We start from the raw sequence: 27,116 nt of genomic DNA on the forward strand, positions 1-27,116 counted from the left end.
AAGTTGATTTGACATGCATTACCTGAGGGAAAGGAAACAGTGTTGAACTGACCCAGAACAGTTCCTCTCTGAGGAGACTGATTTAAAGGTGTATTGTGTGTGCACATATACAGACAGATAAACACACACACACACGCACGGCACACACACACTCACACTCCTAGTGCCTATTCCTGTTTGAGAAGAGAGACTTCCCTGTTCTGACCTCTACCACACATTGTAAGAAGGGGCCAAGAGATAAAGACGATCTATGAAGAGTACAACTACTCCAAAGGTTTTAGGATTCTAGGAGGTGGAAATCCTTGAGGGTGATGCATTCATACTTTGGAAAAAGGGGGAGCTCTTTATCTCTGCACCCACAGTCCGCTGAGACAGAAGACAGACTCCTTCTTTTTTAGGTTTCCAATTGACCTGGGAAGAGTCACCCAGGTGGAGCTGGCAGGATGATTAAGAAGGGAATAGAAGGCAGCTGAGTACTGTTTTACCAAATATTCATTGTGTTCCAGTGAGCTCACTGCTGAAATGAGGTAAGGGTAGCATGGGTGGGAAGGAGGAAAAAACAAAAAAGCAAAGGTGCTATCCATACTCCCAGGGCCCCAACCATCTCAACTAGTCTCACTTTAATCACTCTTGGTAGGTCCTTGAGAGAGGACCAATATGACCAAAGTTGCTGTTATGTTTAGATATTTATTGAGCATCAGAAGAATACCAGAGCACTAGACTCACAGTACAGGAGCAGAACTGAACCCTGGCCTGTTACATGACAATCTCAATTAAAAGCTATCTGGCACTAGAGAAAGGGAAGTGATCCTAAACCCAACTGGTTCCCTGAGCTGCCAGAGCTGAGCTTCCCTCTGGTCATTCAGTGGTAAGAGGTCAAAGTTGAGTGGTGTCTGGAGGCATGATGACCAAGTCCTAGTGCTATGGGCACTTCCCTCTGGTGTTTGGAGAGAAGCAATGGAAGCTCCAGGCAGGGATACTAGAACGGCCTAAGGCATGACCCAGCAGCAGGCTTGCTTGAGGTGCATATGGCAACTTCTTAGGCAAAGCCATTCACTCTTAGCAACCCCAATGTTGACAAGGAAGACACTTCCTGGACTATCCAGGAAGAAAGATAGCAGGGAAAGGGGCCATGCAGAATGCCAGGGATGAATAAGCAATTATGTCAACAGACCTTGGCCCAGTAGGACATTTTTAGCAGCTGCTCTTGCCCTTGGTGACCAGAAGCTCATAATCTGGGAGAACCGTGTGCAGCAGGGGAGTGTAGTCACCATTGATCTGGGCGATGATCTGGTACTCCTGGCCCAGGCAAGGCTCATCAGAGTAGTCGTTGTCCAGTGTCTGGGAAGCTGGCTCTTCACTGGAGCAGCCACTTGTGAAGATGGCCACACTCATGGTTTCACCAGGGTCACTGGCCTCCTCGGCATGCACCCTGTGGTCCAAGAGCCCACCACCCATGAGAAGAAACTTGAATCTGGTACCCTGGTTTCCTACTTTTCTGCCCCAATTCTTGCCAACTGACCCGCAGGCACTTGCCACCCAGGGATTCTGGGAATGGAGGGCTAGAGGACCTGAATTATTTTGTGTGTTCACTGGGCCAAGACAGTACCACAGAAGATGCTTCAGAGAGGGAAGAAAGTTGTGCCCTGACCCTGAAGGCCTCTGGGCTTAAGATTGGGTCTGTGCCAAACCCCCTTTCCTCTATGCCAGTGACGAACAAAATTGAGGGCAAGGAATGGGTCAGAAGATAGAAGAGGAGAGGTTATCTTACCTGGCCACTTCACAGACATGCTCTAGAAAAAAAGGAAGAATCAGGTCAGAAGTCTCCATGGGGAGTGAGTAAGGGCCAAGCATGAGTACTTGTCAAAAAGTAAGGGAAGGAGAGACAGAAAGGGGGATCTCAATATGTCTTAGCCTTCCAACAAATAGGAGCTGTTGGGAAGGTGAGTTGAAATACAGGGATGCAGATTTATCAGGGAAATGAAAAGGAAGCACACTTTATCACTGTCATCTTTGACATACTCTGACTCTGGACATTGGGCTGGAGCAGTTGCTTGGTATGGTGGGGGGAGGGACACTGGAACTGGATCCACTCTCCACCCAGGAATCTTGCCAAAGATCCCCAGGGAGTCCTTGTGAGAAACTTGGCAGCCATCCAGAGCCCAGGTAAAAGGGTCCGAATTAGTCTGATGCCTGGGACTTTGGCTTGAGCCATTCCCAAATTCACTTATCCCCACCCTGCACCCAGGAAAGATCCTGGAATAAGTCACCATTCCTCCCTAGTGTCAGTGGAGGAGCAGTATCTACATTCCATGCAGGCTTAAAAGCTCTAGCCTATACAAAGATGGATATCTCTTGGTACTGCCCTCTAGGAGCTTGTAATCTTTCAGAGATGCAACAGGGAATGCATACATTAAACCACAACAAAGCAAACGCGGCATGCTGCAGCAATTTTGCTTTGTGATAGAGCCCTGTATTTCCATGTCTTACCTCCCCAATTGGCCTGGCAGCTACTATACTGTAGGTCTTTTTCATTTTTATATGCCTAATGCGTGGTACATAGTAGGCACTCAATAACTACATGTTAAATTGGATTGATGCCCTAAGGCTGTCTCCCTTATAGAGAGGTAGAAAGCAGGAATTCTGGGAAGGCAATCCAGGAAGGGAAAACTATAAAGGCATGAGGTGTGTGGCCTATTTGCCTGCTTGACTCCAGTGTCTGGAAATGAAAATAAGTATAAAGGTATGGTGGGGATTGACAAGATAAGCCAGAGCCAAATTACAGAGGGCTTTGAATAGAATGCTACACTTTGACCTCTACCCCCTGAGTCATGAGGAGTCCTGGACTGTTTTTGAAAGGAAAATAATCTAATATGATTACAGTTTATATCCAGTCTCATTGAGACTATAATGAATGTTTTCCTTTTAGTACTCCTGGGATTTGTGACCACTTGAGATATCTCCACATCCAAGTTTAGCCTCATGGGTCGTAGCCATGGCAGTTGGCCAAGACCAGAGCTTATACTTGAGACCCAGGATAAGGAAACACTCAAGGCTCCCTTCTCTTTTTTGGTTGGAGAGACCCATGGTAGAAACCAGACGATTTGGGAGTAAGAGCTACTACAAACGAAGAGACACACAAATGCTAGTTAAAATAGCTAGTGCAACAGGAACTGAGGTATAGTTAGGTTTTACTTAGAAATCAACATCCAAATTCTTTTTCCTCCTCTGCTGGCAAACAGACGTTAAATGGCCCTGACAACTACACTGTAATCATGTCACTCCTCGGCTTAAATAATTTTTAGCGATTTTTAATGCAAGGCTTAGAGAAGAAAGTCCAAATTCCTTAACCTGTCATTCAAGACCTTCTATAATCAGGAATAAGCTTTCCTTCCCCCCTATATTTCTCTATTGCTTGGCTACGTGAATTTTCTTTATTGATGACTCCACTCACATTCATATTTCACCATTTTACCCCTTTACTCTTATAGTTTCTCCTTCCTAGACTATTGCTCCCTTTCAAATGGTTTTCATCCTCCAAGGAATGGTTTAAGTCCCGCCTCCTTCTGAAATCCCTTGCTAATTACACTAGCTCTAACTGACTCTCCTGTCCTCTGGATCCCTTTAGCATTGATTGTCTTCTCCAGGCTTTGAGTCCATAGCCTTTATAACTATGTATTGTTATTGATAAACTCCACGCTTCTACCTTGATTCCATCAATCAAATTGTAAGCAACTTGAGGTCAAGGACTGTGACTTCTCCTTCTCTTGCATCCTCATTAGAAAACCCATTACATAGATGCTGTACTCTGTTGGGTACCAAAGATTTGTGAATTAACTTTCATAAGTTGTGTTCTCATTGTTGCCTTGCATGTCTGTCTCCATGGACCCCCTACTCTCACTTTCAAACTAGGCTAGGAGTCCTTTGAAGTGCCTAACATAGTGCTTGATACTGAGTTTATGCTCAACTATACTGCTGAATGAATGAATGAATGAGCAAGAGCCACCCAATCATACTTATCACTCACCCTGCTGGGATGTCTTCCGGAAGACCATGATATAAGTCATGGTGGTGACCACAACACAGCAGAAGGAGATGATGAGAATTATGGCAAAGATGGGCAGGCCATTTCCTAGGAGGTAAAACAAGACCAAGTGATATCTGGTTGAAAACGAGTCTAGCAACAGTGACTCCAAGGATCAGTCCAGACCAGCTCACGCTTCTTTCTTTTCCATCTTCTCCTAAATTTCTTAGCTAGCCAGAGAGACAAACAAAACCCTAAGCCCATGAGAAAGACTTGAGAGAAGCTAGAGACTCCACGTATAAACAAATTATTTCAGACCCACTGGTTGATGACTGATTGGCCTAGGCATTTGAATGACATAGAACATTGTATATAGTGGAAAGTTTCAGATGCAAAGTTCACAGCCAAAAGGGAAGGCTAGAATTCTTAACATTGCCCTTACCTGGCCCAGCACTTGTCTTTCCAACGTAGCCATCCACTTCAGTGGTCCAGCCCTGGGATGAGTTCACTGTGGATGTTGCTATGACAACAAGTGTGTTAGGGTTAGAGGCCTCTCTTCCAGAAAGGAACTGTGAGGTGTAGGGTGACTGCAAAGTTTGAAGTCCTTCTGTGGGTATCTGTGCTAAGCTTTCTGCAATTCCTGGCCATGTCATTGACCACTATTACCATAAAGCGAGGTATCTTAGTTTTTAACTGTTTATGATGGGAAGAAGGCCAATAGAGGGGAGGCAATATACCTAAAGTACTATAGCAAGTCAGACTAGGAGCAAAGCAGAAGTCACAGTTTTCTCTTTTCTCACTTTTCCCATGGGATTATTCAAATTCTCTTCTTCCTTTTGCTTCAGACATTTTCACAAAGAAGAATATATATATTCATGATTCCACTTCATCATGACCCTTAAATCTTTCTTATTTCCATTTCTTTAGTACTAATTTCCTTATGAAGAACACAATGACCTCTTATTACCCATCTGATGGCATTGGGGTTCCTCCCTTGGCTTCTATGAAACCATTTCAGACCTTTCCTACTCCCGCAGAACCCTAGTAAAACTCACCTTCGAAGGGGGATTGCATGGTTGGAGGTGCCTTAGTCTTGGTCTCGAGTGGCTTTGAGGAATCTGCAAGGAAAAGGGATTCCATTCAAGGGCCCTGGCACCTTTGAGTGAACAGTTGAATGCCTTAGGGAAAATGGGAAATAAGTAAGGGCCAGTCAGGTCCTTAATTAATCTGGATGGGAAAAACATTTTGTTTTAACTAACTTCTGATTGAAATTTAGCTATTCATTCTCTTGAGAGGGTCTTAGAAGGATTACAAAGAAGGTGGCTGTGGTGATGTCAGTAAAAATGGTAGAGTAATGACCTCCAAATATTCATTTCTTCACAAAAGCAATGAAATAACTGGCAAACAAATTCATAACTTTTTTCTTTAAGATTTGAGGAAATTAGCCAAAGGTTTACATCAACCCAAGTAGCATTTATGGAAAAAAAACACCCCAGTCATGTTAAGAACAGCGAGCTCTATGGCATTTTAACTTACCCCAGCCCTATCACCCTGCCCCAGGCCAGTAGTAGCCTTGAAAATAAACCCCATTCTAGGTGCTGGAGTGGACAGAGCAGATTTAATTCCCAAACAATTGTCATTATTTGACCTGTGTGGTGGTTCCCTGAAAGACCTGATTCAAAAGGCTTATATTTATTGGTCACCCAGTGCTAAAACTCTCCCCAGGGAAGGGATGTATTTGTCACACAGCTGCCTGAGGCAATAGATAATAGTTGAGGTAAACAAGAAACTAGCCAAAAAACTTTAAAAAAAAAGTAATTAGATGTTCATAGAGACTTTGAAAATCTCTGACACATTCCTGGTAATCTAGAAGACCACAGACATGCCTAGGGTTTTGTGCATGCTGAGGAAAGACATGAGAACATCATAAGTTCTTTCCTCTGGCTAGCCTTGAGGCTCTGCATTAGCAGGAAGTGAAGGCTATAGCACAGTTATAAACTTCCTGGGTAAGTGTTGAAGACATAGTTCAAAAGGCAACAGAGCCCTGGGAGTTTTAGTGGTTCTAAGTATTTAAGGAGATATCTGTCCAATCAGTAGCTGACCACTAAACTACCAAGCAGAGACTTCAGTGGCAATCCATGACAAAGAATACAAGAGACTACTTAAAATTATCTCAGAAAAGTTACTGAACAAACAAACAGCAACTAGTACAATAAGCAGTGCCCAAAAAAAGCCCTGGAGAGAGAAAGGGAGAGTCAGATTTCTAGATTTGCCACATTATATTATTTAAAAAGTCAAATTTTCAGCAAAAATATGAGATATGCAAAGAAACTAGAAAGTAGAGCCCATAAACATATAAAAAAGCAATGAATACAAACCATCCCTGAGGAAGCAGAGATACTGGACTTACTAGACAAAGATTTTAAATCAACTAAATTTGTTAAAAAAGAAATAAACCAAAGGAAAGATTGTGCAAAAATCTAAAAGAATGAGAACAATTCAAGCCAAATAGCAAATATCAATAAAGAGACAGAATTTATAAAACAGGAACCAACTAGAAATACTGGAATTGAAGAGTACAATAACTGAAAGGATAAAAATCACTAAAAAGAAGAAAAATTCACTAAAGCAGATTTAAGCAGGCAGAAGAAGAATCAGTAAACTTGATAACAATTGAAATTAGCCAGTTAGAGAAACAGAAAGGAAAGTGAATGAAGAAAAATGAGTAGCACCTCAGAGGTTTGTGGGACACCTTCAAGTGTACCAACATACACATAATGGGAGCTGTAGAAGCAGAGGATAGAAAAGGGTAGACAAAATATTTTAAGATATAATGTCAAAAAACTTTCCAATTTGATGGAAAACAATCTGCAAATACAAGAAGCTCAATGAACTCCAAGTAGGGAAATATTTTTAAAATTCACACCTAGATACAAACTCAAAAGCCAAAGCCAAAGAGAGAATTTTGAAAGCAGCAAGAGAGAAGCAACTCATCATGTACAAGAGATTCTCAATAAGATTAATGGCTGAGACCATAAAATTCCTAGAAGAAAACATAAGCAGAACACTCTTTGACATAAATAATTGCAGTATTATTTTAGATCTGTCTCCTAAAGCAAAGAAAGCAAAAATAAACAAATGGGAACTAATTAAACTTAAAGGCTTTTGCACAGCTAAGGAATCCATCAACAAAACAAAAAGACTACCTACTGAATGGGAGAAAATATATGCATAATATGAACGATAAAGTGTTAATACCAAAAATATATAGATAGCTCATATAACTCAATATCAAGAAAAATAAATAAATAAAAACAAATAACCCTATTAAAACATGGGCAGAAGACCAGAACAGACATCTTTTTCCAAACAGTCACATGAAAAAATGCTCAGCTTCATTAATCATCACAGAAATGCAAATTAAAATCACAATTAGATATCACCACACACCTATCAGAATGGCTATCATCAAAAAGACCACAAGTAGCAAGTGTTGGTGAGGATGTGGAGAAAGGAGAATGCTAGCACACTGTTAGTGGGAATTTAAAGTGGAGCAGCCACTGTGGAAAACAGTATGGAGGTTTCTCAAAAAACTAAAAATAGAACTACCATATGACCCAACAATTCCACTCCTGGATATTTATCTGAAAGAAGGAAAAACACTAATTCAAAAAGATACATGCTTTTATTTCCATTTCTCTAGGAGGTGGGTCAAAAAGGATCTTGCTGTGATTTATGTCATAGAGTGTTCTGCCTATGTTTTCCTCTAAGAAGTTGATGGTGTCTGTCCTTACATTTAGGTCTTTAATCCATTTTGTGTCTATTTTTGTGTATGGTGTTAGGGAGTGTTCTAATTTCATTCTTTTACATGTAGCTGTCCAGTTTTCCCAGCACCACTTATTGAAGAGGCTATCTTTTCTCCACTGCATATTCTTGCCTCTTTTATCAAAGATAAGGTGACCATATGAGCGTGGGTTTATCTCTGGGTTTTCTATCTTGTTCCATTGATCTATATTTCTGTTTCTGTGCCAGTACCATACTGTCTTGATTACTGTAGCTTTGTAGTATAGTCTGAAGTCTGGGAGCCTGATTCCTCCAGCTCCATTTTTCTTTCCCAAGATTTCTTTGGCTATTCAGGGTCTTCTGTGTTTCCATACAAATTGTGAAATTTTTGTTCTAGTTCTGTGAAAAATGCCAGTGGTCGTTTGATAGGGATTGCATTGAATCTGTACATTGCTTTGGGTAGTAGAGTCATTTTCACGATGTTGATTCTTCCAATCCAAGAACATGGTATATCTCTGCATCTATTTGTACCATCTTTAATTTATTTCATCAGTGTCTTATAGTTTTCTGCATACAGGTCTTTTGTCTCCTTTGGCAGGTCTATTCCTAGATATTTTATTCTTTTTGTTGCAATGGAAATAAAAACAAAAATAGACAAATGGGACCTAATGAAACTTAAAAGCTTTTGCACAGCAAAGGAAACCATAAACAAGACCGAAAGACAACCCTCAGAATGGGAGAAAATATTTGCAAATGAAGCAACTGACAAAGGATTAATCTCCAAAATTTACAAGCAGCTCATGAAGCTCAATATGAAAAAAACAAACAACCCAATCCAAAAATGGGCGGAAGACCTAAATAGACATTTCTCCAAAGAAGATATACAGATTGCCAACAGACACATGAAAGAATGCTCAACATCATTAATCATTAGAGAAATGCAAATCAAAACTACAATGAGGTATCATCTCACACCGGTCAGAATGGCCATCATCAAAAAATCTACAAACAATAAGTGCTGGAGAGGGTGTGGAGAAAAGGGAACCCTCTTGCAGTGTTGGTGGGAATGTAAATTGATACGGCCACTATGGAGAACAGTATGGAGGTTCCTTAAAAAACTAAAAATAGAACTACCATACGACCCAGCAATCCCACTACTGGGCATATACCCTGAGAAAACCATAATTCAAAAAGAGTCATGTACCAAAATGTTCATTGCAGCTCTATTTACAATAGCCAGGACATGGAAGCAACCTAAGTGTCCATCAGCAGATGAATGGATAAAGAAGATGTGGCACATATATACAATGGAATATTACTCAGCCATAAAAAGAAACAAAACTGAGTTATTTGTAGTGAGTTGGATGGATGTAGAGACTGTCATACAGAGTGAAGTAAGTCAGAAAGAGAAAAACAGATACCGTATGCTAACACATATATATGGAATCTAAAAAAAAAAAAAAGGTCATGAAGAACCTAGGGGCAAGACAGGAATAAAGACGCAGACCTACTAGAGAATGGACTTGAGGATACGGGGAGGTGGAAGGGTAAGCTGGGACAAAGTGATAGAGTGGCATGGACATATAAACACTACCAAACGTAAAATAGATAGCTAATGGGAAGCAGCTGCATAGCACAGGGAGATCAGCTCCATGCTTTGTGACCACCTAAAGGGGTGGGATAGGGAGGGTGAGAGGGAGGGAAATGCAAGAGGGAAGAGATATGTGGACATATGTGTATGTATAACTGATTCACTTTGTTATAAAGCAGAAACTAACACACCATTGTAAAGCAATTATACTCCAATAAAGATGTTCAAAAAAAGATACATGCACCCCAATGTTTATTGCAGCATCATTTACAATTGCCAAGGCATGGAAAGAACCTAAATGTCCATCAACAGATAAATGGATTAAATAAGATGTGAGAAGAATGGAATGATATAGAAACAAAGTTTTTATATGCTATTGAAATTAAGGTGGCATGAATTCAACCTAGATTGTAGTAAATTAAGAATTAATGGTAATCCCCATGGTAACCACCAAGAAAATAACGAAAAATATATATGGAAGGAACAACAGAGGAACTACATAGTACACTGTATTATATTTATTTAATACCAAAGACAGAAGTAATGAAGTAATAAAGGAATGAGAAAAGACAAGCTATATAGCAAGTTGGCAGACATACACCCTACCTTACCAGCATTTACATTAAATGTAAATAGTTTAAATTCTCAAATTTAGAGACTGGCAGAATGGATAAGAAAACACAATTCAACTACAAGTTATGTATATTTAGAATTCAAAAGACACAAATGGTTTGTAAGTAAAAGAATGGAAAAAATATGCCATGCAAATAGTAACCAAAATAGAGCTGGAGTAGCTATACTAATATCAAACAAAATAGACTTAAAACCAAAAAGTGTTATTAGAGAAAGAGAATCACATTTTATAATTATAAAAGGATCAATCAATCAAGAAGACACTACAATTATAAATATATATGCTCTTAACAACAGAGCCCCAAAACACATGAATCAAACAGTGACTGAATTTTGGGGAGAAATAGAGAATTAAACAATAATAGCTTGAGATTTGAATACTACACTTTCAATTATGGATAGAACAATTAGACAGAAGATGAACAAGGACATCAAAAACTGAACAATACTCTTAACCAATGGACCTAACAGAGAGATACAGAACACTCTACAAAACAATGGAATACACTTACTTTTCAAGTACGTATGGAACATTATCCAGAATAGACCATATGTTAGGCCATAAAATAAGTCTCAATAAACTTGAAACAATTGTAATAGTGCATCACAATAAAATAAAATTAGAAACAAATAACAGAAGGAAATTAGGGAGATTCAAAAATATGTGGCGATTAAATATCACACTTCTAAATAACCAGTGGGTTAAATAAGAAGTCATTAGGAAATTAGAAAATACTTTCAGATGAATGAAGATAAAAACACAGCATACTAAAACTTATTGGATGCAGTGAAAACAGTACTCAGGGTTCAAATGTAAATACCTACATCAGAGAATAAGAAAGGTTTCTGATTAATAACTTAATCTTCCACCTTAAAAAGAAAATTAAAAATAGAAGAGAAAACTAAACAGAAAATAAAGCAGATGGAAGAAAATAAATATTTAGCAGAGATAAATGAAATAGAAAATAGAAATCAATAAAGAAAATCAACAAAACCAAAATTTGGTTGTTGAAAAAGATCAACATAATTGGCAAGCCTTTAGCAAGACCAACCTACAAAAGAAAGAGAGAGAGAGAGAGAGAGAGAGAGAGAAAGAGAGAAAGAAAGAAAGAAAGAAAGAAAGAAAGAAAGAAAGAAAGAAGGAAAGAAAGAAAGAAAGAAGAAAAAAAGAAAAAAAAGCAGGCTCAAATTATTAAAATCTTTGATGAAAATGGGGACATATCTACTAACTTTGTAGAAGTAAACAGAATGACAAGGGAATACTATGAACAACCATATGACAGTGGATTGACTAAGATATAAACAACAAATTCCTAGAAATCCACAATCTACTGAAAGTGACTAAAGAAGAAGTAGAAAATCTGAATAGGCAGAACTTTAACAAGTAAAAAGGTTGGATTGCTAATCAAACAACTTCACGTAAAGCAAAGGCTAGGCCCAGGTGGCTTCTCTGGCGAATTCTATAAAGGTGTTTTTTTTTGTTTTGTTTTGTTTTGTTTTTTAATGCCAACTCTTCACTAATTCTTTCAAAAAGTAAGTGTCATAACACCTTCCAACTCAGTATATGAGACCAGTATTATCATGATACAAAAGCATAGAATGACATCAAAACAAAAGAGAACTAAGAACCAATATCCCTTATGAATATAGATGCAAAACTCCATAACAAAATACTAGCAAACCAAATCCAGCAGCATATTAAAAGGATTGTGCACCATGATTAATTTATCCCAGGAATGCAAGATTGGCTCAATATTTGAAAATGAGTCAAGGTAATGCAGTCTTTTAATAGAATAAGGACTAAAAGAAACACAAAATCATCTCAATAGACACAGAAAATGAACTTGACACAATCCAATTACCTTTTCATTATAAAAACACTCAACAAGCTAGGAATAAAAGAGGTGGTCTCAAACCAATAAAGGGCATCTACCAAAATAAAGGCATCTATCATCATAATGGTGAAAGAAAGAATATTCTCCTGTAAGATCAGAAACAAGTCAATTATTTCCATTCTTTCCATGCTTATTCACCATTGTACTGTAGGTACTAGCCAGGGAAATTACGCCAGAATAAGAAATAAAACACATCCAAATTGGAAAGAAAGGAATAAAATTATTCCTATTTTCAGATGACAAAATCATACATAGAAAAGCCTCAAGAATCCACAAAACAATGATTAGAGCTAATCAATGAGTTTAGCAAGATTGCAGGGTATAAGATCAATATACAAATATCTGTTGTATTTCTGTACACTAGCAATGAACAATCCAAAATTAAAATTAAGAAAATAATTTTAGAATAAAAGGCATCTAAATTGGAAAGGAAGAAGTAAAATTTTCACTATTTGAAGATAGACGTGATACTATATAAAGACAAACCTAAAGACTACCAAAAATCTTTTAAATCTAATAAATGAATTCAGTAAAATAACAGGACACAAAATCAATATACAGAAATTTGTGGCATTTCTACATACTAATAATGAACTATCAGAAAGATAAATGAAGAAAATAATACAATTTATAGTTGTATCAAAAATATAAAATACTTAGGAATAAATTTAACCAAGATGGTGAAAGACCTGTACAGTGAAAACTGTAAGACACTGATGAAAGAAATTGAAGACATAAATAAATGGAGAGATATCCCATTTTTCTGGATTGGAAGAAGTAATATTGTTAAAATGTCTATACTATAGAAAACAATCTACAGATTTGATGCAATCCTTGTCCCAATTCCAATGGCATATTTCACAGAACTAAAACAAATAATTCTAAAATTTGTGTGGAACCACAAAAAATGCAGAATAACCTAAAACAATCTTGAGAAAGAAGAACAAAGCTGGAGGCATCACAGTCCCTGATTTCAAACTATACTACAAAGCTGTAGTAATCAAAAGAGTATGTTACTGGCACAAAAACAGACACACAGATGAATGGAACAAAATTGAGAGCCCAGAAATAAACTCACACTTACATGGACAATTAATTTATGACAAAGGAGCAAAGATGTGAATAAAGATATCTTGGGTTTTGGAGATTTGGAAGTGATGACTCCAGTTTACAAAGTTATGTTGTGCTAAATAGGGAGAGACAGCCAGTGAAAACTACCTTTTTTAGTAGGTTGGTAGTGGCCATAGGAGAGAGGTGGTGTGGCAGATGAAGAAAACGTTTTTTAAAATAACATACATATGTATGTTATTTACATATATATGTATATTAGGCTTACATAATACATATATTATACATACATACATACACACACACGTACATACATACATTTTAGGCTTATGTAGAGGATAATGGGTGAAGCAGGGAGTTGGAGTAGTTGAGGTAAAGAGCTGAGGTAGAAGGTTTTCTGTGGAGAGAAGAAAGACACATCTTATTCTGAGCCAAGAGAGAATGGGCAGGGAAATATCAAGGCAGAGAGGGTGGTTGATAGAATTCACATCTGAGGGCGGGGGTCTGGATCTTCTCAAAGAAGGAGAAGGTGACCTCATCTTCTGGGAGCAGGGCTGGGGACATGAAATAAGGCAGAAAGTATTCTGAATAGCTGTTACAAGGAATGGAACATAGATGAGCAAATTGATTGGCAAACAGCATGGGGACAGGCAGTGGATGTCACAGAGCATGAAACTAAAGTGGGACCAATGCATCTCTGTGCTTTTTCCAGAATTAAGGAACAGCACAGAGGGTGAAGGGATGGATGAGGAGCTGAGAGCTATGTAGGACAGAGATGAAACAAGTGACCAGACTCATGGGACCAGGTTGAGGTGCAGAAGAGGCAGGTAGAGGAAGCCAAGAGAAAGTAGCTTGGCTTAGAGAGCAGGGAAGGATGTAATTTCTCTGAGCCTCAATTTCCTTATCTGTCAGAGAGCTCAATTGTGAGCACTGCCTAACAGCTCTGTGGCCTGTGAACATGGACTAGATAAGGAATAGACAGGCTGATTGGTTGTGAGCAAGATCCTGCCCAGATGGACTAGAAACAAACTCAGAAAGGTGAGAATGTTCAACTTGTCCCTTTATGAAGTACACATTCTTGGACTTTCTGGCCATGTCTTGCTCTCTCTGCTTGACCAGATTATCGACTCTCAGATAACTGGGCCAGTGTCCATATAATTCTCTCAGAATGAGACTGCCCTTATTCCCACCTAAACTAACAGACCAAAACCTACAGCACACACATCCTCATTACAATTCAACTTTGGGAAACAAATCCTTGCAGGCAAAACAGGAGTCTCAAACCAACATCAGTCTCCTAACCCAAGTGGAAGGAGACAGTTTGTTCACTTTTGTTATACAGAGTTGGCCTCAGAGGATAATAATTTTCAGGTGGCTCTGAGGATAATCTCCTAAAGGCAGTTAGTACTCAACATGTTTTGGGCAATAGAAACCTTATTGAAATAAGTATCTTCCCTTCCAAGGAGATTTCTTGAAAGGTAACAAGACTCATTTGGACATATCACTGCTGGGCTGATCATTTATATCCCAGCCTACAATCTTTTTTTTTTTTTTTTAAAGATTTATTTATTTATTTATATTTATTTTTGGCTGCGTTGAGTCTTTGTTGCTGTGCGCGGGTTTTCTCTAGTTGTGGCGAGTGGGGGCTACTCTTCATTGCGGTGTGCGGGCTTCTCATCGCCGTGGCTTCTCTTGTTGCAGAGCACGGGCTCTAGGCATGCGGGCTTCAGTAGTTGTGGCTTGCGGGCTCTAGAGCACAGGCTCAGTAGTTGTGGTGCACGGGCTTAGTTGCTCCGCGCATGTGGGATCTTCCTGGACCAGGGCTTGAACCCGTGTTCCCTGCACTGGCAGGCGGATTCTTAACCACGGCACCACCAGGGAAGTCACCCAGCCTACAATCTTTATGTAAACAGTTTGTAGTATTCCCAAATAATTCTTTAATAAATAATCTGACCTTGATTAAGCATAGTCAATCTTCATCGAGACTTCAACCAGAACTTGCATTTGGCTTTAGGAAAAAAGAGGGGGGGGGATTTAAAGAAACTACGCAGAGATCTGGGCTTTATTTCATAAAACAAAACCAAACATAATCAACCAACAAAATAACAATAAAAAACACACCAAAGCACAACAAAAACAAACAAACAAAAAGTATCCCAAAGGGTGCCCAGGAGCTGGTATAGGTTCCACCATGAGAGGCAATCAGACATAGTGGAAAGAGCATGAAATCTGAGTACAAATATCGCCTTGAACTTCCAAGCTGTGAGCCCCTGGACAAGTAGGTTTCCCTTCCTGACTCTTAGTTTCCTCTTCTGTAAAATAAGGGTATCTCATGAGATATTTGTGGGATTCAATGAGAAAACATGTGTCAACATCTTGTGCATTGTATCTGGCAAATAAATGTACCTAGTAAATGTCACTTTTCCCTTTACCATCTTCATCTACTTAACCTACAACATGACAGGCATTGTCTCCACCCCTATTGTCCCCAGTCCAGAATTTTTTCTTTGTGATTGAACAACCCAGGACCCCATTCCCACCCTGCCCCAACCTCTCTTCTCTGGAATAAAGGCATATACTGACGTATCTCTGGAACAAGGTAGTCCATTGAAATGCTCACCAGGAAAGAGAATTGCTCACCTTTGACCACAAACTTCACAGTGTCACTGTGCTGCTCAGAGCCTAACCGGCCCTTGGCAGTACAGAAATAGGAGCCTGAGTCTGTCACCACTGCAGGCTTGAAGAGTAATGTACTCAAGACTCCTACTTTAATGGGTTCTTGGTTGTTAGTCTGTTCCTTGTACCAAACATAACTGATGGGAGGAGAACCCCGAGCCTGGCATTGAAGGCTAATCCTCATTCCCTGGGGTACGATGAAGCCATAGTCACTGCCAGTCGTCACTGTGGGCTTGGAAACAGAAACTGCAAAGGGAAGACAAGAGAGGAGGCTCTGGGAAGTTACAAGAGTATGGGAACACAAGTCTGAGTCATCCCCGCTGAGTCTAGGGGTGTGAATATATCTGCAAAGGGAACTAAAAGGAACTCCTGACATGGGGAGGAAAAAGGGAATAGGACAACTTAAATAAAAAGAGCTTCCTTTTGGAAGATTAGGTACCATTTTGTATTATCTGGGGATTTGGGTTATCTGGAGTTAAAACAATCAACTGACTAAAAACAACAACAACAACAAACGGGCTTTGCTGTTGTTTTGCTCAAGTAGAGTTTTTGGATTATCTGCAGTTTGGGATTACCAGGGGTCAGATCTCTGTAAAATTGTCAAGCCAGTTAAGCTTATCTTGACTAATCCATGCATCCCTTTTCCCAGAGCTTCTCTGCCAGCATCTATCCACTCTTCAATATCCTGATCAGATATACTCATTTTTATGGATTTTAAGACTCAGAGTCCAAGGAAGCAATCAAGCTATCGATGCAGGAATTTCTGGGACACTTGAAGGGGTAGAGATTTGAAGGCCAGAAAGCCTTCCCAACATTTATTAAATTCTGCCATGAGAGTGATAACACTGAGGATACTCTGCCTGTCCACTTCCTGTGATTAGCACATATAACTGAAGAGAGACTATGTAAAGGTAAACAAAGGTCTATGGGTTTCTCAGGGTTTTCTAGGATTACAGTCCTCTATCAGGTTTTTGCTTACCAGTACTTTCCTAACACCCACAGTGACTCACGTTTCTGGACACGGAGTTCAATGATCTTATTTCTCACGACTTGGTTGCCATCAGGGGTCTGCCAAGTGACTTCACACGTGTAGTGGCTCCGGTCATCCATCTCCAGGGTATTCAGTTGGAGGGACACATCTCCTGGAACCTTGTGGTTTACATGCAGGCGGCCCCGGTACTTTGCTTGCTGGATATGGTCTCCAGAAGAGTCACGTAAAAAGATGGTGACTGGGCCCGAGCCACGTTCTACCAGCCACTTTACCAAGACTTGTGTATAGCCTTGCAGAGGACCATAGGTGCAGGGAATATTTACATCCCCTTTCCAAGGCCCTGCCACACTCTCAGGCACTTTCAGGATGGGATGGCCTGAAGAGGGGGAACAGAAGAAGGAAGCAGACACAGATGGCACACCCACCTGGGTGCTAAGATGGCAGTGGCAGAGAGGCTTTTGAGAAACACAGCCTTAACTCATACTTTCAGATTCCCCATGCCCTTTTGTTCTCTGCCAGCCCTCCCATCAATCAGAACCAGTCCTTAGAAGGAAAGTCCTTAAGGTTGTTTAGCTCTTGTGAGTTTCAAGTCCTTTTCCTGTCACTGCCTTGCTGTGAGGTGACCCTGGGTAAGTCATCTTTCACCATGGAGGACCTATTTTCTTTGTGTATAATGTAGAGAATCTGAATGGAATGATCTCTAAAGATTCTACAAACTCTAACATTCTGTAAATCCATGAAAGAAACGTCTTTCAACATTTTCCAAAAGAAGTGTGGGAGCAAATGCTGAGCAGTTGGGTCTGAGCTATTTTACTGTATGTAATTATGTACCTGGAGAAATGTGGTGGCTTCAAGGCTCAGAAAGAAAGGGCTATCTGCCCTGCTAATTCCCCATTGCTCCCTCAGAAAGGCTCAGATTTGGTCCTTAGACTAAAGCTCTTTTCTGGAAGGGAGAAAAGAGGCAGACAAAGGACAATTTTGAGGGTGGAAACTTGTGTGAGATGCATTCCTGTTTAACAAAATCTTTAGTTATTGTTAAGTGTTAAACCTGTAATTTGTAAGCTTGACTTTTTTCTTCTGATTTCTATCCTTTCTTTGTTTATTTCCTTTTTGGTTTCTCTGAGTTCTCAGCAAAGGTACATTGGAAAATTTCATCCTGAGGAGGAATGGAGATGAAAAGGTCTGGAGGGGAAAAAGTTCTGAGTATAATCCTAGAGCTGGCTGTGGTAGGAATGATGGTTGGACCAAAGGATGATTGCTTCTTGGCTTGCTGGGAAAGGAAACTAAGGGGGAAAATTTGTGGGTGTTGAGAGAGCTACCACCTTCCATCAGCAATTTCCATCCATAAGCTAATATCTTGAGGATTTTGTGTTTTATTTAACTGGGGTCAGGAGTGAGAGATTGTATTTAGATATGTCTTTATATCCCTCTTAGGAGAGGTTGTTTCAAAGTGCAAGCTATTACTGAATAAAAGTTTTTTATATAGCCCAGGATTCCCAGGCTTCAGTCAAGCAGATGGAAGTTGGGGTGGGGGCTAGCTCCAAGAATGTATTGCCAAGTACCAGGGCTTCTATCAATGGGGTTACTAAAGTTTAACCTTTGGTCTGTGCCCTCACCCGGGACTCTAGTACATAACCAGCATATTTTGGCCAAGATAAAAGCCTTGAATAAAAAATAATAAATAAACATGGATCCATGTTGCTAGGTCCACCACATTCTCTCTGGAGAGTTTCAGACTGGGCAGAGAGAAAAACTCAGATCCACAAATGGGAGCACAATACAGGCAGATTTTGGTTTGCCCTAAAAATGAATTTTGTAATTAATCAGAGCTGTCCATGATGGATTAAGCTGTCTAGGGCAAGTTCTGAGCTTTGTTTAGGTCTTGGACAGCATTATTCTTTAAGGTCTCTTCCAATCTTAGATGGTTCAGTGCTAATAGACTTAATGAAAGCAGAAATTAAATAATTACATGTTCTAGCTGGTGGCGAGCTTTCACCAGGTAGTGGGTTTCACTGTGCTATTGACAGTTCCTGCCTCCATATGCATGCAGATACAGCCTATCATCGTCATGAGCACACATGCCCATGTATATTTTTGCTCACCTGCAAGCACAAGCATACCAGCCTTAAGCCCCTTGAAAACCATTTGACCCTTTCAGTTTAATCTTTCTCCAGCCCTCCCAAATATCCTTCTCCAACTCTGAAAAGTATTCTTATACTTCCCTTCCTTCCAGGGCAACAAAACAGCATTCTGCTGTGAGGACAGCTGGAGCAGCCAAAAATGCCTGCCTGTGAATATATGTGTTTTCCCTTTGACATAGGGGGAGCTGCAAGGTCTGTCCTGTGTTACTCTCTCTGGCAACTTGCTGGAGATTCTCACATAGCTCAATCTGGTCTGTCAAAAACATGGGCAGTCAGTCCCAATTTCCCAGTCTCACTTCTAGAAGTAGGTCAGGCTTCACTTCTCCATCCCAGAATAGGAGAGTGGGGCATAGTTAGTAACAAGACATCCAAGAATGACATATTTTCCCCCTTTTACTCTTTTTCTTCCCTTCTCTTTTATTCCTTTCACCCATTCTTCCAGCTTGCTCCTGTTACTTCTCCTTTTTCTTCTTGTTCTTCTCTCCTCTTACTCTTCCTGTTTCATCAGTAGCATGAAGAGACAGTGTATGGTAGGCACAGGGTATCACAAGAAAGAGGACAATGTACCATTCCTCATGTACCCTGACCTCCAAAATGAAGGTAACTTCAATAGCATAGGTTTATACCTTCCAACTCTTCCTCTGGTGCACAAAGAGCCTAGAGAAACACTGAGTAGGAGCATTGCATCTAGTGAGATCAGGAGGACAGTGAAGGACTGCATGATGTAGTAAGAAGAGTAACACCAATCTAAGTTTAAGGTCTGCCTTACCATATATCTCTCTGTGTGACCTTGGGTAAATTGCTAAGCCTGACTGAGTTTTAGGTCATTATCAGCAAAATAGAGGTAACAGTAAACCTTCCATGGAGTGTTATTATGATGATAAAATGAGCTCATAAGTGTGAAAGCACCTAGCATAGTGGCTGGCATTCAGTAGGTGTGGGATAAATGCTAGTCCTGTCCCATGCCTCAAGAGAAACTTCACATATTTGTATTGATTCTTCTTATCCTAGAAATCCTCAATATGTCTTCCCCAGAGTGGACAGATTCATTAGATTGGATCATTGTCTGCTTTAATAATGACCTGAAGGAGAAGTTAATACATGAGAAAGTAAGGAGTTTGCCTTTCAATTCTGCTGGGACCTACCAAGTTATGGGCAGGTAATAGGTCATCCCTGGGTTGTAAGGAAACCCAAGAGGACACTTTAGTGACAGGACTGGCTTGGCAGCCAATGTGAAATGTTGGCCAAATTAAACAATACTCCTGACTTTCCTGGAAGATTGGGTAGGGGAAAATCTATTTCAGGAAAGTCCCAACCCTTAGGGGGATGCTCTGCCCATTATGGATCTATGCAGACCACCAAATGGTGAGGTACTTGGTACAACAGGGTTTGAAGCATCAGGCAGGAGAGAATTTGGAGACTTCCAGTATGGCATAGCTCGAAGGGCTTTTAGAAACCACTTAGTCACATTCCCTCATGGTACATGTGGACAAGCTGAGGCCCAGAGAGAGAAAGATGCTTACTCAAAGTCACACAGAGAGAAGAGGCAGAGCTGGGCCAGGAGGCCTAGAATGAAGTCTTTCAGCTCCTACACTGCCTTTTTACTTTTTTAACTGATTAATCCACCAGCCACAACAGAAACCAGCAACCCCTTATCTGGGCCTATTTGACATGGTTTAATGGGTGTTATCCTAGGGCTGGATAATATCCTCCTGACTGCCTGAAAAATAATTCCCCCAACTGCCAGCTGCTTTCTGAGAAACCGTTCCCAGAACTTCAGAGCTTAGCTCTCCTCCCTCATGGAAGGATTGAATTTCCTGAAAATATTGCATCCTCTCAGAAGAAAGAAAAGGGCTGAGCATTGACTCAAAGGGCTTTGTTGAAAAAAGTTTTGACTTGAGAAAGAAGGCATATTACTGAGGCCCACTCTGGTCCTGGGACCTGGACTTTGAAAAGCAAAGGTCTGTGGTCTGTGTGATGATACTAAATCAAGGAAAAGCCTAGTTTTGAGGGTGTGGGCCCTTTTATGAGATCCATTATGGGTCCCATCTTGAATTTTCCTTCTCCCATCATCAAACAAAGATGTTGAGATCTTCCAGTGACCCCGCACCTCTGTGTTTGGCTTCTCTCCCCCTCTTGAGATGCTTCCTAGAAAGAGGATTAGCTTAGATAATAGGTATTTATAAAATGCTTATAGTTTTTATAAAATGCAAATATTAGGACTTATTTTTATTGTGATTATTTCAACATATGTTTTAGATCTAGAGGCTTTTTAGAAGTGAAGCCACAGTCCTACAGAGCTGTCCAGCTGACAGGATCTTCTGAGGTCAGCCAAGCTGATCTAACTATATAGATGGGTTGGGGACACTGAGATGAAGGGAGATGGAAAGTGTTATTGGCCGTTCAGTTTGTCCATAGTCTCAGGTCTGTGGTGTAAGACACTCCATGCAAATGGAAGACCTGCTTCCAGGTCTAAAGGACCCTCACAGGCTGTGGAGGGAACAATACACATGCACTCACACACACACACACACACACACACACACACATGATTTAAATTTAACATTTACAAAATGTTCCTCTGAGCTCCAGTCCTGCCTCTTTAATTCCCAGCTCAAATCAACAGATTTGGAGAAGGTAGAGTGGTGCACTCTAAAACATGTTAGATAGTGAAAATATTGTAGTTGTAGAAAGAACGGTAATTTTTAGGAGCATTAACTCTGCTGCTAATGCTCTGTGCCCTGGAGCAAATTATTTTCCTTCTTGGGTGACTTAATTCAGTGTCTCTTCTAACTTTGAGGTTCTAGAATTTAATGGGTCACAGAGCCCCAGGACAAGGTGGTTTAATCTGAGTCAGTTATGGAAAGCTGTGTTCTTTCTAACCACACAAAGGGCACCAAGTTAACACTCATCTAGTCTCTCCCTCTAAGAATATGGAATAAACAGGGGTGCATCAAAGAATCTTTTACCCTATCCTGGATTTCACTTAGCTATTATCAGGCTCAGTTTCCTAAAAAGGCTATTTCAATTTTCAGGGGTATAAATGAGGATGGAGTAAGACCCCACAAAATAATGCTACTATGGGATAGTCAATCCTCTTTTGGGGTATGTGTCCAGCATTAAGCTCCCACAAATAGCCCAGACAAACTGGGCTATGTCCACAGGGAAGTGAGATACCCCAGGAGGTGGTAAGAAACCAAGTCCTGTGAAGAACAGTTGAAGGAGCTAAGGCTGTTTAGCTTGGAGAAGAGATGAATCAAAGGGACATGGTTTCTGTCCTCAGGACTCTAAAGAGCTGTCACAGCATAGAGAGAGAAGATATATTATCTGTGTCTCCAAGAAACAGGGCTGGGGTTTTTGGATGGAAGCCACAGGGAAGTTGATTTAGTTCAACACAAGGAAGAACTTTCTAACAGTTGGAGCTGCCTTTTTAGATGGTCTGGACAAGTAGTGAATTCTCAGTCACTGCAAGAATGTGAACAAATATTCTGAACACCTGTTCATAACAGTGAAAGGTGGATCTAGGTTACTTCTAAGGTCCCATCTAGCTCCTGACAACATTACTTCTTTTGGGGGCTGTATACCTTAACAAGGATCAAAACCTGGGTGTATAGGGGTAAAGGTACAGTGGTAGAATTTCAGGTGAAGGGCAACAGGTGGGGGAGGGATTTGGGTGGCATTGGGCACATTTTTAATGCCCCTGAGATAAGACAAGTACTAGAAAATCATGTGGATGTTTTCCAAGAGAGGATCCTTTCCAATTTCTACCCAAAATTATCTCCTGGCTTCTTCAGTAGACTTCAACCTCCTCCCTCCCTTCTGCCCAAAGCTGAGAGAGTCTGGAGCATTGGCTGAGAACACTCACCTAGTCAGCAGGAGTAGGCTTTCCTCAGTAGGCGTTCAATCCCGCCTCTCCCCACCCACCCAGTTTTTTGCCTGTGCCAGCAGTGGCAGCCAGGCCCCCTTTTGCTACCTTACCATAGGTGACCACCAGTAGGTGGCTCAAGAGCAGTAGGCCCAGTAAGAGCCCCATCACAGCCAGAACCACTTCTGTCCTTTCTTCCAGCCTCCTGCTGTCAAAAAGACTTGAACTCCTGATGGCTTCCAGTGTCTGTGCCTGCTCACTTCCTTTTCTTCCCTATATCTCTCACTCGGACTCCCAGTCCCATCTCACATTCCCCTTCCTTCCCTATTTCAGCACAAGTCACGTGAGCACACCCTTCCCTCCCCTGCCTGGGGTTGGAAGTTTAAGTGTGAGTGAAGCAATTCCTCCCCCTGCTAGACTATTGACTTGACTTTCCCTGGAGCCAATAGGAGTTTCTGGTCTTTGATCTCCCAAGCTGTGTTTCCTCAACAAGACGAGATTGAGGAATGACCTTTGGGATGAGTCTGCTCCCTCCAATATGGGAGTGTTTTCCTTTGTGGTGGGCCCAAGCAGAAAAGATCAACTTTGTTGGCCTATGCAATATTCAGCAGTCATACAGTTAACCCTGTCTGTTCAGACTATGCAAATAAAGAGTGTTGGAGGTGGGTGCCTATGGGCCTCAGAATACAGAGATTAAGTTTATGAAAGACATTTTTATACATCAATGCTTAAATAATTTGTAAGCCCATGAGTAAGACGGTTATGAGGGAATATACCCCCATATCTCATAGAGAAAGCTCTTTGAATTACTTTCTCCAATAGCTCTGCCTCTTTGGTGGTAAGGGTACACATTAGTTCCCATTCCTGCTCACAAGGAATCTATTATTTATTTATTTTGTGGGAAAGTTAAGTCTAGCATCCAATGTACTTGCCAATTGACCTGAGAGTGGTATGCTCTATTAGGTTGATGTTTTCAGTAGCTTTCAATCGGTATATACCCCTGATCTGTGAGAGAGTGATATTAAGCCTTATGGGAAGCTTAATTACTTCTTTTCACGGGCCCCAGAGTGACTGTAAGTCCACCAGAAGTCTACCTCTAGGTTTGGCACTGCCAACAATCCACTAATATTTGAAAATATAAACACATCCAAAAGAAAAATACATCCAACAAATTCATAGTGAAGTGTGAGTAACATCTGAATTTAGCTTTCTTTTTGATTAGAGGGATAGAGAGGCCTTGGTTGGGGAGGCATGAGCTTTAAAGAGAGGGGGAGTGGGACTCCAAAGAGAGACATTATCTCCTCCACATGCTTGTCAAAGCATGTTTACATACAGATGATTTGGGGCTGTGCAAGGGCTAAGAGGAGAGTTCAGAATTTCAGGCCCTGCCATTATCACAAGGAATTCTGTCAAGCCCCTCTGCCTCCCAGATTCAATCCCACTTGTCTGGTTGTCCCTTGATTATTGGTTACCTCATTCAGTCTACCTCACTGGAACTTCTAGTCATTCGTTCCCATAGGGTCCTCACTCAGGGAACTCTGAACTTTGGAGAACCCTCCTTTTGTATTTTCCAACCAACACCCTACCACACTACCACCATTCACATACAAACACACACTCACACACACACACACACACTTCTTCACCTATACAGTCTTTCCCGATGAAGAGCTGGAAGCCCATGCCCCCTTGGACTGGTGTCAATTTCTTTCTGGCCTGGTGATTGTATTTTTGAACTGCCTCTTGCCTCTTGTTAGGATCTCCTGGATCTGAAGATAAAGAAATATCCTCGAGAGCATGCACAGCATTTCTCTAGGGAAGACTTCCAGTCCTGCAGTGGGTTCAGTAACTGTTGAGCAAGAAGAACATTGAAGGTGAAGTTAGGAAGCCCAGAGACAGGCCGGGCTCTGCATCTATTTCATTCTGAGACTTTAGACAAGTTAAATCTCTCTGCGCCTCAGCTTCCCCAATTGTAACATGAGCACTGTTAGCCTTGATATTTGTATCTTTTCTGATCTTTAAAAATCAAACTATAATATACATACAATAACAAGTATAACAATGACAGCTACTATTTCTTAATCATTTGCTCTTCCAGGCACTGTACTAAGCACTTAGTGCAGATTATTTCATTTGGCATTTACAATCACTCAGGTAGGTATGGATATTATTGTATTATTGTACTTACCCTTGTGTCTCTTTTGTCACTCTATTCCCTCTTATGCTGTTATTCTTTTTCTTTGTAGAACTCACTTGGCATGTTGCATATTTACTGGTTTATTTGTTTGTTGTCTGTCTTCCACTCTAGAATGTAAACACTATGAAGGCATGTTCACTGCTATACCCCCAGTGCCTAGAACAGTGACTAACATATAATAGATACTCAGTAAATATTTTTTGATGAAGGAATTGCATAAATCACCATTTTACAAATGAGACTGAGGCCCAGAATAGTGAAATCACTTACCTGTATAGAGCTACCTAGACAAGATCCAAATTGTTAAGCACAGTGTGCATGTACACCTTGGGTTTGGCTGAGCTGGAAGGAAGCAGTGGTGCAAAAAGGAAATCCACACAAATCCTGCTCAAGAACATGCATACACACAAACCCATAAACCCACAAATATCATATATAAACATAGATGCATAGGTACATATGGACACATAGTTATACATATGTGTATATAATGACCATAGGCATAAAATATTAGCACATTGACACACAACACATAAAATATACATGCAGAGATACACAGCACACAGACACACAAAAGAGTCATACAGACATGCAAATATACACAGACATTCACATGGACACAAAAACAAGGATTGAAACACAGATCCATTTATCCAAGAAGAACACAAGCAGACAGTACATGCATATAAGCATGTAAACACACAGATACACACATATAAACATTAACCCAAAGAAACATTTAAAAAGAGGGAGATGTATTTAAAAGTAAACTAACAATAACAGGCCTCACATACTAAGGGATAAGGGAATGACAGAAACTTATTTGTACAATGGGAATACAGAGGTGGTAACAAATCCCATGGACTTCATTGGTCTAAGAAAACTTCTGAGAGGAGCTGGAATGTGGGCTGGGACCTGAGATTTGGTTAACACTGTCTAGGCAAAGAGAATAGGGAAGGAATTCCAGATAAGATAGGTAATGAACAAATGCATATTATTTACCTTCAATGTTCCTGACACTGTTCTAGATACTGGGGATATAGTACTGAACTAAACAGACATGGAGTTTATTTTTCTAGTGGAAAGTATCTATTAAACAAACAACCAAACAAATAAATATGGAAATGAAACGTTATATTATATATGATATGGCTCAGCCACGAAGTCTCAGCATCATAAACACTGAATCTTACTCTTACCAATAAAATTATCTATGAATGTATTGAGATAATGGGAAGACAAGAAATATGCATGAGTTTATGTGCGCAGAACTGGGGTGAATGGATACAGGGGAACAAATGAGAGCTAGATTCTCATCTTCTATAGAAGATAGAAGAAGGAGTAGCAATATAAGCGTGTTATTTAGAGTTATGGAGTCAAAGCTCCCCAAAATCAGTTAAAAGCGTTGATAATGTTTGTCTCTGAGGAGGGAAAAATGTTTTAACAAGCATCATAGAACTATTTGATTGTTTTGATTACATGCATGTTTAACTAGAACATACGTGTGTTGTATATACTGCATCAGGTGGTGATGAGTACCATGAAGTTAAAATGAAGCAGTGCTGTGGGACAATGAGTATGGTAGGAAGAATACTGGACCCCGCAAAATTTTATATGCTAATTCCCAAATTTTGTAACTATGTTAGTTTACATGGCAAAGGAGGATTAAAGTTGCAGATGGAATTAAGGTTGCTAGTTAACTGACTTTAACATAGAGATTATTTTGGATTATCCAGGTGATGTCAGTGTAATCACAAGGGTCCTTAAAAGTGGAAGAGAGGGAGGCAGAAGAGTCAGAGTTACAGGAAAATGTTACTATGAAAAAAAGGTGCAGATAGGTGCAACATTGCTGGCTTTGAAGATGGAGGAGGAGAGCCATGAGCCAATGAATGTGGGTGGTCTCTAGAAGCTGAGAAGGACAAAGAAATGGATTATTCCCTTTCAAAGCCTCCAAAAAGGAATGCAGCTCTGCTCACATCTTGATTTTAGTTCAGGAATATCCCTGGCAGAGTTCTGACCTCTAGAACTGTGAGATAGTAAATTTGTGGTGTTTTAAGCTACTAAAATCATGATAATTTGTTATGGCAGTGATAGAAAATTAAACAGAGAGTAATAAGGTGGCATGTACTCTTGGAGGAAGTAATATTTGAATAGAGACTTGAATGAAGTGAAAGAGCAGGTTTGGCCGATACCTGGGAAAGATAATTCCAGGAAAGGAGGACTGCAAGTGGAAAGATCCTGAGGAGGGAGCA

General features: G+C 40.3%; 1 protein-coding gene across 2 annotated transcripts; it reads right to left on the bottom strand.

Moving 5' to 3' along the window:
• Window positions 1-1,114: 1,114 nt before the first annotated feature.
• On the bottom strand, window positions 1,115-22,835 carry VSIG4 (V-set and immunoglobulin domain containing 4). Of its 2 annotated transcripts, XM_061178852.1 has the most exons (8): window positions 22,781-22,835; window positions 16,681-17,037; window positions 15,635-15,916; window positions 5,080-5,142; window positions 4,467-4,544; window positions 4,028-4,132; window positions 1,772-1,793; window positions 1,115-1,432 (listed from the first exon to the last, which is right to left on the bottom strand). In XM_061178852.1, the coding sequence occupies exons 1-8, from the start codon at window positions 22,833-22,835 to the stop codon at window positions 1,195-1,197; spliced, it is 1,200 nt and encodes a 399-aa protein (XP_061034835.1). In that variant the 3' UTR covers window positions 1,115-1,194. The 2 variants fall into 2 exon arrangements, with proteins under 2 accessions (XP_061034835.1, XP_061034836.1); XM_061178853.1 differs by lacking the exon at window positions 15,635-15,916.
• Between the last annotated feature and the right edge of the window lie 4,281 nt (window positions 22,836-27,116).

The sequence above is a fragment of the Eubalaena glacialis genome, chromosome X (assembly GCF_028564815.1).
Source record: "Eubalaena glacialis isolate mEubGla1 chromosome X, mEubGla1.1.hap2.+ XY, whole genome shotgun sequence".
Taxonomy (NCBI): Eukaryota; Metazoa; Chordata; class Mammalia; order Artiodactyla; family Balaenidae; genus Eubalaena; species Eubalaena glacialis.

Coding starts and splice junctions, on each gene's coding strand:
- VSIG4 (XM_061178852.1), bottom strand. CDS start 22,835: ATGGGGCTCTTACTGGGCCTACTGCTCTTGAGCCACCTACTGGTGGTC. Junction 17,038..22,780: donor CCTACTGGTGGTCACCTATG/GTAAGGTAGCAA, acceptor CCCCCTCTTCAG/GCCATCCCATCCTGAAAGTG. Junction 4,133..4,466: donor AAAGACAAGTGCTGGGCCAG/GTAAGGGCAATG, acceptor TTTACCTCCTAG/GAAATGGCCTGCCCATCTTT.